This window comes from Bemisia tabaci, unplaced genomic scaffold, assembly GCF_918797505.1.
Source record: "Bemisia tabaci unplaced genomic scaffold, PGI_BMITA_v3".
NCBI lineage: Eukaryota > Metazoa > Arthropoda > Insecta > Hemiptera > Aleyrodidae > Bemisia > Bemisia tabaci.
Genome location: NW_027311774.1, coordinates 1 through 21,157, shown reverse-complemented (window position 1 = coordinate 21,157; position 21,157 = coordinate 1). Strand labels below are relative to the sequence as shown.

Here is a 21,157-nt window from a genome sequence, read left to right as displayed (position 1 = left end):
CGCGTGAGGAGTTCATATAGTTGATCTTCATGACAAAACGAGTTATATTTAAAATCAAAGATCGTTAAGTTTCCTATAAAACTGTGTTGGTGCATTTTTTTGCTCAAGGCAAAGTTAAACCCAGCGTCAAAAATTACTTAGGAGTCACCGGAAACATTTCTATCCGGGACTTTTGCAGGCTGTGACCTCTTTTTGGCTTATTTACCTATGGCCTAACAATAATGTGCGTCACTTGAAGGATAATTATTAAATTTTTCCTTTTGTAAATCCTAGCACAGCATGCTCCGTACCTATGAACTTATATTATGTCTGACACATCTGCTAGGCTTATCAAAAACGGCTTCTAAAAGTTTCTCAGGGAGCTGGAAATTAAAGTCGTATACTGTTCTCTTATATTTTTCTTGCGCACAATTTTTCATATTAAACTAATGAATGTCTGGCTTTCTTTCTAATTCACAGATGGATGTACTGTCATTAATGCCTTTGGATCTGCTGTATTTGAAGTATGGTGCACACTTGTCATACTTAAGATTACCTCGACTAATTAAGGTGAGCATCGTAATAAAGATTGGCAATTATATGCAGTATAAATAAAAAAACTCGACTCCGATACCTACCTACTGAACGGAGCAGGATATACCTAATATAGGTACCAGAATGAGGCAAAAATGAGAGAGAAAAAAAACTCATATGTTTTCGGGGCCTTTATCAATCGTTAAAAGAAGGAGTCAAGAATTACAGACTCTGTAAATAATTAAGCAGAAATAGTAAATACAAATAACGTAACATGAATGGATACCTATAACCGCTCTTTCGAAAAGAGTTGCGGGTATGTTCAAATAAGATTTCATTTTGCTGTGGTCGCTATTTTTTCCGCAGGGCCAAACGCTTTGCTCGGTAATTTGTGCATAATATCTGAGCGAAATATTACACTAAATTTGCACCGAAGCTTTGTTTTCGATTTTTTTTCTTTTTCCAACTCATATTCTACGTTAAACGTTTTAAACGTTGAATTCGTCATTACCGTAACGTGTGGTCGGTTTAGTTAGTTAATTCCAGGAATATATTTTCCAATTGAAAGGCTGTTGAGGTAAAATATGCTTTCAACATACAACATAACAAATTGATGTATCTTATGTCAAAAGCAAAATTTCCTATTCCCTCTGTGCAAGAAGTAGCATGTTATGGTTGTGGTCTATTTTGGCGTCATTTTAACCGTAACCCCTATTTTCGAGCAATTTTCGACCGCTAGATGACTGCAGCGAAGCAGCATTCATTGTTTGTTGTGTTTCACTACAAAGAGGGGGGGGGGGGGGCAAGGTGAGTTACCATGTATGTTTTATTTTATCAAAAAGCAATGTTTGTTTGATGTAAAGGGACTGATCATGTTTTGGGGACCTTCGAACCGTCATCACCGTACTATGGTAAGAATTTAGTGATTGAATTGATTATAAGAACTACTTGATCTATGAAAGCGTATATAAAACTAACCTAACTTGTGAAATTTTATCTTCCCTCGCCGAAATCTCGTCTAAGTACCTACTTGTAATGAAAAATGTGACAAATCATCACTAACGTACGCATCATTACCGTAATGTCCGCCTATATTTCCACGGGTTATTCAAATGGGGATAAATATACGATAGAAAGCAGCGACGCCATTAATTAATCACGACTCTGAGAGGTTTGGAGGTCCCAAAAAATAAATTCATAGGTATTTATTTACCAATTTACCTACATTTTCGGGAAAAGTCGAACACCGAAAATGAAATCTTATTTGAACTGACCCAGTTAGGTATTGAACAGGGTAGGTGGAGGGAAGTAAAATAATGAAGTTTTACACCATTTATTTGTTCTTCTATTGGACTTGAGGACACAGTACCTGTCGCCTGTAAAAACTCAATCTTAGAGCTTATTCTATACACCAGCGGTTCAATTGAAAAAGTAGTGAACCTACCTACAAGACCAATGCAGAATATTTTAATCAATAGAAAAAATAAAAAAGAGGGAAAATGATACATAATAATTTCTTCTCAAACAAAGAGCCCCGCACCATCCTTATGGAAATCCCCCCGCCCCCCCCCCCCCCCCCCGGTCAAATCTGATGAAACTTTGAAATGTTGCTCAGCTAGTCATTCTTATCAAAAGCTCTCTCGGACCGAAAGAGATCCCACGTGCAGTTTTCGAGATATTCGCCGTTTTACAGTGGACTCTCGATAATTCGAACCTCGATAATTCGAAAACCTCGTTAATTCGAAGGAAAGTCCGTTTCCCTTGAAAATCTCTCGATACTTCGAAAGAAATCAATGTATTTTTCTCCCCTCGTTATTTCGAAATTTTTAAGCTGGCGCGGCCCTCTATAATTCGAAATTGCAACGTAAATTCTCTCTGTAATTCGAATTTTGGGAAGTAAATATGGTCCCCCCTCTATAATTCGAAATAAGACGGTACCTTCCCTCTACAATTCGAAGTCAACTGTTTATGTACCTGGGTGTCTGAAAGAGCTGATAGGATTGTCAAAATGTAAACATGTAATTAATAATTTTAAAATTAAATATAAATAATTAATACTTAATAATAACTTAGTGTAATTTTTACCTCCGTAAAGAAATAAACTGATATTTTTGGTTCCTTTTGACGTAAATCCGTCCATTTGCCTCTCTACATTCGAACCTCTCTAATTCGAAATTTCTCAGCATGAATCTCTTTAATTCAAACTCTCTTTATTTCGAAACCTCGCTAATTCGAAGAAAAAGCCGATTCCCTTCAATTTCGAATTATCGAGAGTCCACTGTATATGCGCGAACGGAAGTCCCGCCGGCCGGCGGACAATTGTGCGGCACTAGTCGTATACCCTTACCTTCCAGTCCATTCCGGCCCCTCTCCGCTTCGCCGCCACCTATACCCGCGGCACGAACTCCGACCGCTCACGAGGATTTGCTCATCGTCACCGGCCTGGGTAGTCTTATCACCACCCAGATAAGACCAGCCGGCGGGCCGGTAACGATGAGCAAAGTCTCGTGAACGTCGGGGTCCGAGCGTCGAGAATGGGTGGCGGAGAAGCGGAGAGGGGCCGAAGTGGACTGGAAGGGAAGGGTACGAGTAGCGCCACACAATGGTCCGGCCGGCGAAACCTCACATGAAACAACGAATAGGTACTATCTCGAAAACCGCTCGTGGGATCTCTTTCCACCCTTGAGAGCTTTTGATCAGAATGACTAGCTGGGCAACATATCAAAGTTTCATCGGATTTGACCGAAGGGGGGGGGGGGGATTTCCCATAAGGATGGTGCGGGGTTCTTCAGTAAGATGATACACATTTGGATAAAGAGATCCTTACAAATGACGACCATCTGATCACACACTAGAAAAAATAAGTACATTGTGTAGACTGCTACAAAGTTGCATTCCAAATGACATCAGATATCTGTGACTTCCTCATTTTGGAGATTCGACGCTAAAGTCTAGTTCCCTGTTTAAGAATACCCGAAGAGACAAGTATCATCAAAATTGATTCAATAGACTCCGAGATAGTATTGGCCCCTTTCGCCATTTTGGACGTCGAGAGTTCTGAAATCGAGATTTATCATGGAAAAGTATCCTAGATCCCACGTGTCACGCAAATCGATTGGATAGGCGCCGAGATAGCTTTTCCTAGATCAAATCTGCCGTCTGAGATGTTTATATTTTGCTTTGACGTCGAATTCGGATTTCTCGTGGCAGTATTTCTGGATTCCGCATATTACGCGAGTGCAGCCTGGAGTTACACAAAGAGTGATTTTGAAACACATTATGACAAATCCAACGTTGAACCTTTCATTGCACAAATATGGGTTCTAAGTAAACCATAATATTCTTAAAACATGAAAAAAATAATAAAAAAAACTCGTATAAATAGCAAATTTGCTCAAACTTGAACCAAATGTTGTCAAAATCTTAATTTATGAGTTTATCAATACCTGCTTGTAACATTATTGACCCCTCCCATAGATCTGTGCCAAAGCGCCGTGTTGGTCCGAGCGAAAAAATCATGTGACAATGTCTGCACCACACCGAGTAGGTACAATGTGAGGGACATGGGGGATTGGTGGGCGGACACCCCCCCCCCCTCGTGTCCTCCCAATTTCTTGCGCCGTGTATGAATTGGTGTTTTCCCTACTTCATGTATACTGCTGACACTTTTAAATGGATATTGAAACATGAAATTACCATAAATTGGTTGTCATGTAAACTGTTTGTATGATTGTAAATATCAAAGAAAAGTGGGACAATTGGACGGAGTTAAACAGAAAGGAACCAAGCCACATCGGGATCGAACCGAGAAAAAGAGGTTTAAAGTTTGGCTCCTGCGTAAGACTCAATGTAAAAGATAAACCTAAAGTGCAATTTCTGCAAAATTTGCTCGAACAAAAACTTTGAAATTTTGGCGATAGATAGTAGAGCAGTGGTTGAGTTCAAAACCACTCATAACTCAATTTTTTCCAAAATGTGGGTTGGTTCCTTTCTGCTTAACTCAGTCCAATTATATGGCGCGACACTGTCTATTTTCCATCCTTTTTGAAACAGGAGTAGTATATGAAATAATAAAACTATAGGATTTTGTTATGTGCATGCTCAAAACATTTATAATAGTTTTGGTTTAAATTATGTCTCAGATCCAAACGTTTTGGGAATTTTTTAACCACTTCGACAGCGTTCTTTCCTCCCCTTACATTGTGCGGGTGGCTCGAACTTTAACATACATGGTGTATCTGGTGCATCTGAACGCGTGCGCTTATTACGCGATGTCAGTCCACGAAGGTCTTGGCATCAACAGCTGGGTGTACAACGGCATTGGAAATGCGTAAGTAATCCTTCAGTAGCTTCCGTGGTGATTCCTTCACCGAAAGAGGGTGTTACCAGGTAACACCCTGTTTTCTGTAAGGCTCGTTGATTCAGGTAACACTGTTACCTGAACCAAAGAGCCTTACAGAAAAACGGCGGAAAACCCCCCGTTTCTCTAAATGGGTACTTTTATTTTTAGAACGATAGGTATTCTTCTACGGTGTAATCCCAAAGTCCCTTCCGTCCCCTCTTACTTTTTACCTAATTAGGGCACATATAAATATTTGAAACTCAGGGGTACTCCAAACTCAAAGGGAGCTACTTTCTGCCTCCTGCTTTAAAGTAGACCAATGGGCCAGGTGCAGATTTAAACATTCTGTTATCCCTCTTGACTAGAATTGCATGTAGAACACGTTTCATTTAACGAAAATTACTGACATTAACTCCTAACATAGATGCGAACGTTATTATTTTTGGACATTCATTCACAACAATGGGCCTGTTGCATGCAAGAGATACAGCCGCGCAAATAGACTTTTTAGAGGTTAAATGACACGAAAGTTACGATGGTCACATTAAAAATGTCTGAAATACACCCCTTACTGCGCAATTTGCGTTGTTAGGAACGCGCTTTTTCAAATTTCCCGCGTCTGGGGGCAGTTTTCGAATCACCGGAAACGAGCAAATGGCGGGCTCGGTGATTTCCGGAAGATGCCGAGTCGTTGTTGTTGTTGTTATTTTTTCCTTCAGTTTGTTTACAAACCCAACGTGATCTCTTATAGTAGTCCATATACGTCTATGCGGTAACCAAATCGATCAACTTTTAAATACCCAACGCAATCCTTCTGCATTTCATCTCACGATATCACGAGCTCCGATTTTTAGGTTACCTATGTCGTCAGTTTTAGTTGACCGGAAATAGCCGCGAATTGCCGTTAATTGTTTCCGTTAGGAAACTGCCCCCAGACGCGGGAAATTTGAAAAAGCGCGTTCCTATTAACGCAAATTGCGCAGTATGGAGTGTATTTCAGACTTTTTTAATGTGACCATCGTAATTTTCGTGTCATTTAACCTCTAAATAGTCTATTTGCACGGCTGTTTCTCTTGCATGCAACAGGCCCATTGTAATTTATATTACTTAGTTGCGGAAAATTTCATTGAACAACAAAAGTCTATTTTGATCAAATCGCGCACTACAACGGTTTTGGCGAACTTCTTAACCGAGCAATTTTCTCTCCCTGCCTTTTGTTTTTCAAAGCCTTAACAACATTTAAAACAGCTGCACGGTAAACATGGAAAACACAGGGAAAACACGAAACACGCGAAAAAATCGATAAATTCAAACTCACAAGAGACCATTAAAAATTACATCATTAATAATTACAAAAATTCACGTGTGACCGGTGCAACACGTAGACAATCCATGCAACTTGATGCTATTGCATTGATTAGCAGAATCAGTGTGATGCATCTGTAGTGAGGGATCCTTATCAGTACCGATCACCTCCCTGCCTACCTGCGTGCTATCTCCTCAACGACACGGCGACCGTACCCAGAGGCGAATAGATGAAACTAGGGGGCTACGCCCCCTGGCCGCTACGCGGCCCAACCCCCTGAAGGCGCTCCGCGCCATCAATGGGCCGCTTCGCGGCCCTATTTTTACCCTCCTATCAGTGTTAGTTTTATTTTTCCCCTAAAAAAATACGATATAAGGTATACTTTAATTTTAAACTTTACTTAAAATTACTTTGAAATTAAAAGGACGCGTTTTGGAATGACTGCTTGATGAAATATTGCAGTAAAACAATGAACAATGGTAAAGTCAAGTAATAATTTAGGTTACATGAGTCGGGGATCGAACCCACACCGCGTTCACAGAGGACGCATTCGACGTCTTAGACGACTCAGCCACCTCTCGACTTGAAGTCGCATGTGCGAATCTTGTGTAGATAAGTGTAGAGTTGATGCGCAGGCTACACAGCTACTGCGCAACCTCCTCGACCACTGCGCATCCTCCCGCGCATAGCGGTAGCAGTACCGGAGCATTCTGGAAACTCAGTCACTTTTATAACGTGATTTTAAAAAAACCTGGGTCCTTTTTCCAAAATCTGATTAAAGCGGGCTCATCTAGGGCCAATTACCTGTCGATTTACGCAAAAACCATGGAAATCGGCCCGGTAGAACGCTCAAACGAACTATGACAAAAAGTATAAATTTACATTGTTTAAATGGGAGAATTCGCAACTTTACCACGTAATATAAAAAAACCTGGTTCATATTTTGAAAATCTGAAAAGAGTTGGCTAATCTAGAGACAATTGCCCGTCGATAGCCGCAAAAATCATGAAAATTGGCCCGGTAGAAGGCTGGAACTAAGCGTCACCAGTTACGCAAAATTAGGAGGTCTCGGAGCTTATAGTATACTAGGGGGCTACGCCCCCTGGCCGCTACGCGGCCCAACCCCCCGAAGGCGCTCCGCGCCATCAATGGGCCGCTTCGCGGCCCTATTCTTACCCTCCTATTAGTATTAGTTTTATTTTTCCCCTAAAAAAATTCGATATGAGGTATACTTAATAGAATGAAATAATTTTTGGTTTTGATGAATAAAGAAAAAAAAATTTTTTGAAGTCAAAAGGACGCGTTTTGGAATGACTGCTTGATGAAATATTACAGTAAAACAACGATCTGTTTAAATCGGATAATTATTAAGTATCTCTGGAGGCGGGGATCGAACCCACACCGTGATCAAGGTGGACATTCCGACGTCGTCGTAGACGACTCGGCCACCGCTCGTCTTGAGATAATCGGCGGAAATCTTGTGTAGATAAGTGTAGAGCTGATGCGCAGGCTACACACCTACTGCGCAACCTCCTCGACCACTGCGCATCCTCCCGCGCATAGCGGTAGCAGTCCCGGAGCACTCTGTAAATTCACTAACTTTAATAACGTGATTTTAAAAAAACCTGGGTCCTTTTTCCAAAATCTGATTAGAGCGGGCTCATCTAGAGCCTATTACCTGTCGATTTACGCAAAAATCATGGAAATCGGCCCAGTAGAATGCTCAAACGAACTATGACAAAACACATAAATTTACATTGTGTATATGGGAGAATTCGGAACTTTACCACGTAATATAAAAAAACCTGGGCCATATTTTCAAAATCTGAAAAGAGTTGGCTTATTTAGAGACAATTGCCCGTCAATAGCCGCAAAAATCATGAAAATCGGCCCGGTAGAACGCTGGAACTAAGCGTCACCAGTTTCGCAAAATTAGGAGGTCTTGGAGCTTATAGTATAGATAGATGAAATACGTCTGTGACCCCTGACTTAGCCTCACAAAACGTGGTCTCTTAGCTCCGAAAATTGATAATCAAGCTGAAACTCGGGACATTGGTACATTAGGATGCGAGGAATCCATTTCTGCCATGTCCGGAAAAAGGGCAAGTACGCGTATGTGCCCCTTCTCTGGAATGCTCCTCAATTGCTACTTCGCCGGTATGTCTACAGAGCGCGCTAATTGAACGAGACTGAAAGGGGGGAGGAGCTCGGTAAAAATGGGGGAACAAAGAGGGAACCGAGGGACCACCTTTAAAATGAAGGAAATGAGAGAGGGGGAATAACTGGGGGAGGGTGCACCAAACGCCTTATGGGCTTTTTGAAGCTTCCTCAGATCGCGTCAAAGATGTGCATCTAATGACGCGTGAAATGCATTAGGTATTGGAAACTCTTAAAAAAGGTGCATTTATTGGTACTTACAACGAGGTAAATGATAAATGGTGCTTATAACTATGAACAATAAATGGCGGGCGGGGATATAGCAAACTAAAGGCTGAGTCGTGGGCCGCAAAAGGAGGGTGGGAGCCGGGAAACCAGGCTCCCTTCCAAAAATCTAACCTTGCAGAAGGACGGTGGATGGACAATCCCGTGCCATTAGCTTGGACTGTGCAAGCACGGACCGGGGTCGGAGGTGGCGACCGGGGGGATGACTAGGGAGCCAATGCCATTCCTAGCTTGAAGTGTGCAAGCACAAACCGGTATCGGAAGCGGCGACTTGGCAAGGTGAAGGGTCTATGGAGAGAAGCAAGGAGGAATCGAATAGGCACTTGATCCGTCCGCGCTCATACGTCGCAGGAGCAGAGGCAAGCCGATCTATACGAGGAGCTGTGTGAGAGGCTCGAGGGCTACCGGCCCCGGCCGCAAACCCCATGAAGCAAAACATGAAAATCTGTTGAGGAACGCGAACCGAAACCAGACAGCGAAATCTATTGGCGAAGTATGGATACAAAATGTGGGAGTGAGAGCTTGAAAGGGGGCAAATGTGTGATGGCGCAAGGAGAGGCGAGTGAATCATAAACACAGAGCAGAAGAGCAGGCTTTGAGATCAGAGGGTCTATGGGGAATGAGAGGAGGCACTAAACGGGGCGTGAGTGCCGAAAAATCAGTGGACGCAGAAAGGGGGGGAAAAGGGGGAATTCTCTTCGTAACACTGATGGCGCAGCCTTTCGTCACGTACAGACACAGCCGTAGCAATCGACGAATAAAAAAATGTAACATTTTCTGTACTGTGCGCGACAAGAAAATTGCTGTAAACTTAGCTGACAACACCTCTTATCATTTTCTACACTGAATGTTCATGGATATTTGTGGAATACTCAAAACATAGGTTTAGTGGCTGGATATCTTATGAACATCCAAAGAATCCCTGTACATATTCTATGGATGTTAATTGGATATCCAAAGATCACGGATATTGTGCGGATATCCACAGCATAATGTGTGCGATCTGGGCTCGTTGTTCCTTTTTTGCAAAATGCAATCCGACTTATAGATAGTGCGATATTCCCAATCTCGCCGGGCTGGCGCGCCGCGCCGTGACCGTTTTTTCGGTCGCTCCATGATGGACTGAGCGGACGGTAGACTAGGTCTCAAAGCTCACTATGCACAGCGCCACCGCTACCTTACGGGAACGCGTGTTTCGCGTTGATTCCTCGCGAATAATTCATAAATTTTTGGACTTAGCGTACATTTTCCAATCTACTATCATATAAATTATATTGTAAAGATAGCATTTTTGTGACCGAAATTACGGATTTTATAAAAAGACGGAACAAAAATTATTACCATCAGCTACTTTTTTTCTCATTTTTCTCTTGAATCCATCGATTTTAGAGGGGAATATCAAGGAGCCCTTTTAAATGGGCGCAAATTTTCCTATTAAATCGTTAATACTTAATATATTTGAGGGAAAATTACACTCGAATGAGCTTTTTACCTCTGTATTGAGATTTTCAGTTGTCCGAATTGTAACGTACGGTGGCTACATTTCCAACTTTCTGTCTATGCGACTCCTGTGTTTAATACGATCAGTTTGTTTTATAATGACTCGGTTAATAGTTAGGAGGTAATTTCAGTAATTTTTTTTGACGAATCGTATTCTACGTAATATTTTGTTTAAGATACACGCACTAAAATGCTAACATTCGTTCTTTGTTTACCGGTATATGTCCAGGGGTCCCCGCCGTGGGGGAGGTGACAGACCCCCCCCCCCCTTTTATCAAATGGAAAGATCCCTCTTGTGATAACTAACTCAGAAGAACATGAAAACGAAAAAAAAATTCGCAAGCCCGATGTCATCGGCAAAAAATCCAATGTCTCCAATTTTCGGCCATTTTATTTTATACTTCAACCGGCCACCATTTTGGAACGGTTTAAGATTATGACTTCGGGTTTGCGCGAAAGTTTCACAAAAACGCCCCTTCACTTAAAGGGCACTAAGTTGACAAAAAAAAAAAAAAAAATCATAAGCCGAAATACCCAAACTTTCCTCTTCACGGGCATAAAGCCTATATTTTACTTAAAGTATAATGTTTTCAAAGACATCCAAAATCGTGGCACTGCCTTGGGAGTTATGCATTACAACATAAAACGGGGTTTTCGGCATGTTATAGCCAAAGACCGAAATCAACAAATGTTGGACGTTTGGCCAGGCAATGTTGACAATGGCCGGTCATTTCAGCATTGTCGACTTTGGCTGGCTATTGTCAACATTATCTGATTGCGGTCATTGGCTACGACAGATATAAATCCTCGAGTTTTTGGTTTCTTCCAAAGACATTAAACTCCACAAATATGATTAGAGCTATTGGGACCTGGAGAGTAGGTTCGGTCTGCCGAGTGTGGCAGCACTTATATGGCCCACCGAGAGGGGTTGTCTCTCTAGAAACAAGCAATATACCTAGATATTCATCATGAAAACTATTTTTCTCAAAGTCTGAATCAAGTAGTTTCTCAAAGTATGTGTTTCTCGTGGTAACGTCCAAAAATGTTAAGTAATCTCAGTCGCTTGATTTTTTAATTTTTTACGTCATTCTTTACATTGAACGACCCTCCTAATTTTACTCCGCGCCCCAAGTAGCACAGTCCAACTAAAATTTTGAAATATTTAATTGCAATTTGATTTCAATAAAATTGTAATTTTTTTCCCATTAAATTTCAATATTTTTACATCATTTAGTCAATTTATGCCGATTTCAAAAAATCAGCAAAATGATAGCTCCATGTGTCAGAAAGAGCCTCCCTAAAAAAGGGCCTTTTTTGGCCCCTTTTCGGGAACCCGGGGATTTCGTTCGTTTGTGGCTTAAATGAAACCTTATGATGAGGTAAGCCTCCAGTAAAAATTTTAGCTTGAGTATACGTCTAGTTTCCGAGATACAGCGTTGCAAAGTTGGCATATTTGAGCTTTAAAATTCTCATATTCTCAGGTATCTTATTTTCTCAGAACGATTCAATTGGATGTTTTATGATATTTTGTGACATTTTATCAAATGTTAGTATTATTATCGAATGCATATTTCAATTGAAACATTAATACTACTAATTCTGTTAAAACAACGTTGCAAAGTTGACATAAAAACCTATAAAAAATGTTCATTTTATCAAGTTTCTTAACTTAAAAACGAACTTAGTGACCGCTAAAAGATATGTTTTTGGGGTTTAGATGCAATTTTATGATAGATTAAGGCTTTTGTTAAAATTTAACTAAAAATGCAAGTATAGTTTTAATGATACAGGGTTGCAAAGTTTATATATTTGAGCTTTAAAAATGTCTATATTTTTGAGTTCTGTGTTTAAGAAGCTACTTTCGTAGAATTTAATCACGATTTGAGGCAGGAAATCAACCATTTATGTCATCTGTAGATGAATGTTTGTATTTGAAGAATAATTTTTTGACCGGTGGTGATACAGCGTTGCCATGCTTAAAACTTTGAACTCTGTATGGATTATGATTTTTTCTTGTTGAACACGACTTCAATGGGTATCTTAACTCGTATCAAGGCAAAACATCAAGGGCTGATGTCAGTCCCAGGTAACGATTGGTTTTGGAAAAAATACTGCTGCCAAGTTTATTCATAATTCTTTTCAAACAAAAAATAATAAAATGATTTTAAAATAAAGATGCTTCCAATTTAATTTTTTTACTTTTTTTTATTTTGTTTAATTTTTTTTTGGTAATTTGTTTAGTCTTTTGTGATTTTTTTTTTATATTTATTCATGAATATCCGTGAAAATATTTTTTTCGATTGATACGTGAGTATAGTCTTGCCTTCAAATATATAGCAAGTACCTAAACATGTTGCCGATTTTTTACTTTTACCAAGTATCTCAATTATTTTGAGGCATCTGGATCAAAGATATGTTTTCAACATGCTCTATACATATACGAGCTTGTTATGATTGGCACTGCCAAGACACTGCACCGTTGCGTATTGAGAAAATGCAACTTTTTTCCAGATATATGTCACTGGGAGATGGATGTATTTTTTATCAGAATGGAGGGGTCAGCGCATGCTACCAAGAATTTACATCCAGTGCCGAGATCATAATGTGAATGCTTAAATCCATTTTGAAATACAAGTATGAAACATGACAATAGCCTGGTCCTATTCTCTTCGGAATGTTGTCACTGTGACACAGAGGTCTTAATACTATGGGGACAACCCTCAACAAAAATGGAACTTTAACAACTTATTAATGAAAAAATAGTTAGTAGCTATGCCGAAATAATAATTTTTGACAAATCCATGCAACAATATTTTAATAATTTTAAGTATTTTATTCTTTTAATTTCTTTTTCTATAGATTTATTTATTTAATTTATTTTTTTAAATTTAATTTTCTCATCATTTGTAATTCTTAAGTCGAAGATATTCTATTCTTTAAGGAACAATGAATGTATTGTCTGTATCAAGATTTATTTGTACTCAAAAAACTGGAGCGTTTCCATAGTTTATGTTCGTTTTTGCATTCTGCCTAAAAAAAAGTAAAATTGACAACCAAGGCAAGGTAGAATTTTTTAGATTTTGAAAGCAACACTGATGCTGAGCCATTCATTGTATGCCATAAATTCACTTGGATTACGTTTTAAAATCAGACAATTATTGGAAGTATCCTTATTTTAAACTTATTTTATAATGGAATGTTAAGAGGAACTTAAATAAAATTGGCAACAGTGCCATTTTAATTCCAATTTTCACCTAGGATTGACAAAAGTCCTCCACATTTCTTCTTTTCACAATATCACTTACCTATCAACGATTGTTCAATCTTGTCTTCAATAAAATAATACACAAAATAGACATTTTCCCAGATACAAGTTGAAAACTTTGCAACACTGTATTATCGTATCCTTTTATAAATTATACTATGCATCTACGAGTATCACTAATTGTTGATTCTATGCCCCAAAATACAGTTCGATCTTCAGTAATAGCGGTTTGTGAATGAGAAACTTTAAAAAATGAGCTTTTTAAAGCTGAAAAATGTAAACTTAGCAACGTTGTACTGCCAAAACAAGGCTTACGCATGAGTCAAAATTCTTACTGGAGACTTTTTATATTATAATTTATCGTGTGCACCTCGTGTAAGTATTGTAAAGTCATTTTTGAAGTTGGTTTTTGGAAGAAAATCCATAAAAATATGAGAATTTTAAAGCTCAAATATGCCAACTTTGCAACGCTGTATCTCGGAAACAAGACATATACTCAAGCTAAAATTTTTACTGGAGGCTTGTCTCATCATAAGGTTTCATTTAAGCCACATACGAATGAAATCCCCGGGTTCCCGAAAAGGGGCCATTTTTAGGGAGGCTCTTTAAGCAATATGCAATCCAATGAACGATAGCAACTTACTTCGATTTTATTGTATTAAGTTTTGGCCTTCAGATTGGAGCTAGGCAACATACACAAAACTCAGTGGAATTGCAATATTTTTACTGTGTAATCGCTACTTATCGCAAGTTGTGCTACTTGGGGCCCAAATTGATTTTTGTGAAATTTTTTCAAAATTTCAGTATATTTTTTCTCGAAGAGTTTTCAACTTTAGGAGTAAAACTTTGCACAAAACCTTAGGTCTATTAATATGAGTAAAAAAATGTCATCAAATTGTCAGACGGTGGGTTCGATAGTAGGTTGAAATTGCACGAAGTATGACCGTGCCAACTCTCATACACATTCAAAATATGCTTTCTGATGCAGACCTTTGTTATCAGCAAGAAATTACCTAGATGAATTATTTGGTTAATAGGTATATCCGATGTTTTTATTTTGCCACAAAAACTGCAACTTCCATCGGGAAAAATCCACGGCCAGAAAATGAACAAGAATACATTTTCATGACAGTTAGTTGGCTCATGGGAGTATTTGTCTTTGCTGTTCTCATCGGTCAGGTAAGGCATCATATCAGCTGCTAACTTGATTACAAATTTTGCAAATAAAGTCAAAGAGCCGTATGCAAAAACGACATTTTTCGCCCCCCCCCACTAAAACTTATTCAAACTTCGTCTATCAGTTACTAATACTGGAGCGCTTCTTTCCCCAAATTTTCAGACCCCCAAAAAATTTTGGGGGGGGGCGCTAGGGGGGGTGGAAGTCAAAACCTGTGACCCTCGATATCTTTCGAACGAAACAAGATATTGAGGCCCGATTTGGACGAAAAATCGTCTAAAATTGCATACTTTAAGATTCTAAAGGTCAAAATCCCAAAATTAAATTTTTAACTTAACTTATGTGTTTTTTTTTCAGTTTTTGAGGAAAAACAATTTCTTTTAAACACACTAGACTGAAAAAGCACAATTTTGTATTTGAACCAAACCCAGTTTTTTAAATTGCTCGTCTTTTTTCGCATCCAACGAGTGGTCGTATAAGCTGGGGAACCGAACGGTTCCGGAGTTATGATCGATTGAAGTTTCCGCTCAACGCGCGCCGACCGATTTTCGCGCGCAAAAAAGTCGGATTTGACTGTTATAAAATCAGATTTAATGTTCAAACTGAGCAAAATGCATTATTAGGGACTCTAAAGGGTCGCTGAGTCCAGAAATTACAGATACTTCCAAAAAATTCACGTTTTTAAAATTACAGCTCCGTACAGGACCACTGAGCGGCCGGTCGGCGCTCAGTGGGCCTCTAAAATAGCGCTACGGAGCTGTAATTTTAAAAACGTGAATTTTTCGGAAGTATCTGTATTTTCTGGACTCAGCGACCCTCTAGAGTCCCTGATAATGCATTTTGCTCAGTTTGAACATTAAATCTGATTTAATAACAGTCAAATCCGACTTTTTTGCGCGCGAAAATCGGTCGGCGCGCGTTGAGCGGAAACTTCAATCGATCATAACTCCGGAACCGTTCGGTTCCCCAGCTTATACGACCACTCGTTGGATGCAAAAAAAGACGAGCGATTTAAAAAACTGGTTTTGGTTCAAATCAAAAAATGTGAAATTTCAGTTTAATCTGTTTGAAAGAAATTGTTTTTCCTCAAAAACTGAAAAAAGCACATAAGTTAAGTTAAAAATTTAATTTTGGGATTTTGACCTTTAAAATCTTAAAGTATGCAATTTTAGACGATTTTTCGTCCAAATCGGGCCTCAATATCTTGTTTCGTTCGAAAGATATCGGGGTGGATTTCTGTAGATTTTCATTTTGCTGTCGCCGGATGATTTCGAGGCGGTAATCTACGGAATATGTCTAACTTATTTTTTTTTACACTTCGGTAGGTCTTGGCAATCTTAAAAAATTGTTAAATCTACTTTAAATGCCGAAGCATACTTTCGGGAATTTTTTTAATAGTGCAAATGTCAACTCCGGCTAATGTCGCCAGGCTAAATTCGAACACAAGAACTGTTCTGCTGACTTTTTGGCGGAGTCCTGCACAATTTTGATGCTTTATTTAAATTGTTGAATAGATGGGGTCTACTGAAAAATTGTTAGAAAACTATTTAAAAGTCAGGGGAACGTGCACCATACATAGAAAGTTGTGTCGCTAGCTTTGGTGTCAACTCCGGCGGAGCTATTTTCGCGCATTCCGGAGCAAATAGCTGATAGTGCGCGCGCAGGGTAGCCATCGTGATTGTGTTTTTTCAAGAGTTGGAGGTCCCGGGCTATCGGAAACACTGCTTTGATAAACATAAGTAAACCTTTTCTGCATCAAATATTTGGATTTCTAAAAATGGTAATTTGAAACTGTCAACTCCATTTATGTTAAAATTTCATACTGGGGAAGTGGCGCCAGTGATATAATTCAGTATATGATGTACCTGCACGATCGAACCTCAAAACAATCGGTTTTGTTTGTATTCTGCATCGTGGACACTTTCTTTCCCGCGAAAAACACTCAAATGTCAACTCCGGCCGCGTCAACTCCGACCTTGTCAACTCCGGCCCAATGACGTTTAACGTTATTAAGCTGAACTTTATTCGACATTCGTGTAATATTTTTGTTCAATTGTTTGTTCCAGTTCATTAGATTTCAGTCTTTAGTTAAATATTCGTTATTTTTTCAAAAAACTTTGTCTTATAATTTCACCTATGTCAACTCCGGCCCAATGACGTTTAACATTGTAAAACATAGCTCTTATTTGACATTCGTGTAATATTTTTGTTCAATTGTTTGTCCCAGTTCATTAGAGTTCAGTCTTTAGTAAAATATTTGTTATTTTTTCAAATAACTTTATTTTGTAATTTCATTTCTGTCAACTCCGACCTTATCGATTCCGGCCCAATGGCGTTTAACGTTGTAAAACTGAGCTTTATTTGACATTCGTGTAATATTTTTGTTCAATTGTTTGTTCCAGTTCATTAGATTTCAGTCTTTAGTTAAACATTCGTTATTTTTTCAAATAACTTTGTTTTGTAATTTCGTCTATGTCAACTCCGACCTTGTCGACTCCGGCCCAATGACGTTTAACGTTGTAAAACTGAGCTTTATTTGACATTCGTGTAATATTTTTGTTCAATTGTTTGTTCCAGTTCATTAGATTTTAGTCTTTAGTTAAATATTCGTTATTTTTTCAAATAACTTCGTTTTGTAATTTCATCTATGTCAACTCCGTACTACCTGTCAACTCCGGCCATCGGTGAAAAAACGACTGTAAAGACTATTTTTTTAAGAATCAAATCGGTTTTATGAGAAGATTAGTTTAATTAAGGGTATCATTGAGAGTTTTAATGCATTTTCAGTATCTTCGATTGGTTTTTTTTCTTAGGAGGATTAAAATAAAAGTGTGTTTTTCAGAATATTAAGCCTTTTCCGTACTGAAATTCCAAAAATGACCATTTGTAAGTCATTTTAAAGTATTATCCTCATCATTTTTTTATTCACTTGACTTCTCTTACTTGAAAAAGCAATAAAAAACCTTAAGTTGAAGGAAAGAAGCCTTGCAAGTACTAAATACAGGATGTGAAATGAGACTGGCTGGAGTTGACAAAGTAGACTTTTTTCGTTCACTTACTAGCAAAAAAAAAAAAATTGGCCCTACAGAAGTTGACCCCTCCACTTAAATATGATTCTACATAGTATACTACTTCTAAAAAATGCTTTGTGGATTACCTACTGTAAAATTTTTTTTGAAGGAAAAAAAATTCCCAAAATGAAAATCTACAGAAATCCACCCGGATGCTTTATGAAGGAGGGAACGGGGGTCTAAAAAATCGGAAAAACTGCTGTGCGTAATGAATGCTCCCGATAAGAGAGGTATTTCAGAAATTTTGTATCACATCCTCTTCATTTACAATAGTTTTCAAGAAAAGAAAGTAGTATACACAGCCATGCGGAAATTTTTTGACGAATTTTTTAAACTCTCAACCTCATTCTTTGCCAAAAGTTGACTTCGGTACATTGATCAGGATAAGGCCTTCATGTGTTGAATCTTCAGATTCATTCCTTTTTTTTTTCTAGTTGCCCTTGTTTGGATGAAGATCTGTTGGTTTTTTTTGGATTTATCCTCCAATTTGCGACTATTTACCCGGCCCGGATGGGCATGGAATCCCTGAAAAACTCCTTATTTCCCCGGAATAAACGCAGACGCATTATTCCGGAAGCACGTTCGACCGGAAGTTTCCCGCTGGTCCTTCAACGACGAACAGCGGTGCCAACACAATTGCACCAGCATTGTTTAGTATCTTCCTGGTTTTTGTTTCCTACGTAAAATACATCAATTTTTTTTTTTACTTTAATCGAATTCATTATGACCATGAATTGATAAAATTAAAGTGCGTGATCGTTACTTCTCAAAAAATGTATATCATTGCTTGTTTTTCTATAATATAGCATGTGCTCAAGCGGCTATAGTGGCAGCACTGTTCGTCGTTAAACTTCGAACGGCCGGCCGGACGTAATTCCGGAATAATATGTACGTCGGCGTTTATTCCGGGGATTGTACTTACGAGTCTTTTTTCGCGGTTTTCATGTCTTACCAGGCCAGATTTTTCTCTGCTGAAAATATTATTAAGAAAAATATAAATAATAAAAAGTAAAACATATTTTGAGTTTCGTGGCGCCTACAATCCGCAATTCCGCAAAACATAAATCTTAATATAATGAGGTACGACAACATCGGCATTTCACGGTAACTGTTGACAATTTGAATCGAAAATATAAGAATTTCTAATGTTTACGTCTCCGGGAAGGTATTTCATAAAACGACACCAGCGCCCTCTTTCTTGGTTAGGTGTTTTCTTGGGTATTTTGGTAAAATACCGTTTGGGGAAGTAGCCCACCTCCATTCAAACGGGTGAATATCTCTAGCTACACTGCCGCTCCTCTATGTGGATAAGCGATTCCGCTTTGGCACCGTCCACCGCTAGAATCGGCGATGGAGCTCGATCTTGCTAACTGGGAATTTTGGCGCGTATACGCAGAGATGGAAAGTGAAATTTCACGTTTTGATAATTTCATGAAATTTCACGTGAAATTTCATGAAATTTCACGTGAAATTTCATGAAATTTCACAAGGCCCGAATAAATTTCAAAAAAATTGAAATTTGTTGATTTTTCAAAGAAATATTGTTACTAAGCCTCGGAAAACGGTTCAGATGATCCTCCTGCTGATGCAGCAGAATATGGCCCACTAATGAGATGCTACACCCAAAGGAGGGGGCACAAGGGGGGTTTTAGAGAAAGTTAGCCCTAACCTAACCTCCAAACCAAATGTAAACAGACATGTACCCAGCAAATCGCGTGGCCGTGGACAAGATTATAAGAACATCACACCCTTTTAGAAACGTTTTACTTTAGTACTTTTATGTTTTCAGAGATGTGAATAATGGCGAAAAAGCCGAAAAGCCGTGCTCGGCTCCGTTTTTTTCTCCAACGTTTCTCAAATAAAAGTCCCCCCCCCCCCCCTCATAAAAAAACTAGTATTTTCATGCCGATGCGTGGAGGAAATTGTTCTTGTGGTGGAGCGGAGGCACTCAAGTGTCAATGATGCATTACTTACGAAAATTAAGGACCCGCATGACTTACATAAGTGACATCTGACATGACACCGAAATCTTCGTGATAAAAAACTGAGCTGCTGGAAGAGTGGGTGGTGAGGTTAGGTTAGGTCAGGGGGGGCTGAAAAATCTCAATATCGAGAATCACCGTTTCTAGGCGTTTCTTGGCCTCTTGAATGTATCCTCAAAAGTTTCAATAAATTTCATGAAATTTCGTGAAATTTCATGAAATTTCATGAAATTTCACGCGTGAAATTTCACTCGAATAAATTTCATGAAATTTTCCATCTCTGCGTATACGTAGTATACCGCCTTTGCGATCGTTTTGACCCCCCACTCGATACAATAACCGAGTCCCTTAGTTCCTTACCGAAAAGTGACTACCGCGAACTTCTGAGATTTTCCAAAGCGTGTAAAAAGTTTATTTATCCGTCAATAATTATGATTTAAAGTTGTTTCTCATTCTGGGGGTCTCTAGTTTATGTGTAATGAATACCAAGAGTCTACGTTTCTTGGTTTTTTTTTAAAAAAACCTTAGAATGGGGCGCGCTGATTCAAAATATGCATATATAAGCAGAAGCAAGCGAACTGATTCGAGGATGGCTGATCAGGTCGGCACTCGTTGAATGAGAATTTCACTTCTTCGTTTTGTTTAAAACGTTGCTTTGACGGATCTCCACAACGGTGTTATGATTTTCAAATTTTGGTACTCCTTGCTCTGATAGCCGGGGCCAGCAGGATAGTGGTAAGTGCAATCTGTGATGAGCCTCGAGACTCATTAGACCATGTGCTAACCGTGGCCCATACAGAAATTCACTCCCCTATCAGGCCAAAACAGTGCTCAGGCAGGCACAAAACCCAGGTAGTGTCCCGGTCCTGGCTCGGTTCGCCGCGTCGCTTCCCAGCTGAAGAACAAAAGGCGACCCTCGCGGTCCTCGTCACAGTCAGACCTAATTACCTACTTTCACTCGATTTCCCATTTCACCGTCACGCTGGGATCCATCAAATTTTCGAAAAAATTGTTTCGCGAGTACTTAACAATTTTTTCCTTACTATAGATACCGGTGATTTGGATATTTTAGCTCCAAAAATACCTTTAAATCGACTGTATCTTTCAGGAGTTCAACGGAACTTTTCCTTTCTTCGCTTAAATTATTCCGTAGCACTTTTCTTCAAGAATCTGATAAGATATTGCTGGGGGCAGATCAAAAAACTTAAACTCGTTCGAATGGCTTTCTACATTCACAATCTCGTCAAAGTGCGTCGTCGAAGAGTTGGATCGTATGAATTCTCTTGTTGTGCTACTTGCCTATTTTGAAATCTCTGTAATTGTAAACTAAAGGGGTTGATATGTGTGAGTTAATGACGCGCCTTATCAACACATTGTGTTGGAGTTCACTGCTTGTTCTTTCATTCTTCAACTTTAGAGCACCAACAACTCCTGTGCCCCCGTTGACTTTACTCTCTTTAAATAATCATGTAAATAATCAACCTGCAGCTTGTAAGAATTTAAAAAAACTGTAGGGTAGCCTGGGGTTAAGTGGGCACGGCGGGTTAACTGAACACTCG

The 21,157-nt window shown here is 39.1% G+C and overlaps 1 protein-coding gene across 2 annotated transcripts in view; it reads left to right on the top strand.

The window, feature by feature from the left end:
• The window catches only part of LOC109031664 (Cyclic nucleotide-gated ion channel subunit B), a 49,713-nt gene extending 35,092 nt beyond the window's left edge, over positions 1-14,621 (top strand). The window contains exons 7-9 of one of the 2 annotated variants that reach the window (XM_072305924.1): positions 460-549; positions 4,656-4,843; positions 14,406-14,621. In XM_072305924.1, coding sequence (XP_072162025.1) covers positions 460-549; positions 4,656-4,843; positions 14,406-14,571 — 444 coding nt within the window. In that variant the 3' untranslated portion in view covers positions 14,572-14,621. Of the gene's footprint in view, positions 1-459; positions 550-4,655; positions 4,848-14,405 lie in introns of those variants that run through there. The other variant, XM_072305925.1, reaches the window with a different exon arrangement.
• The last annotated feature ends 6,536 nt before the right edge of the window (positions 14,622-21,157 follow it).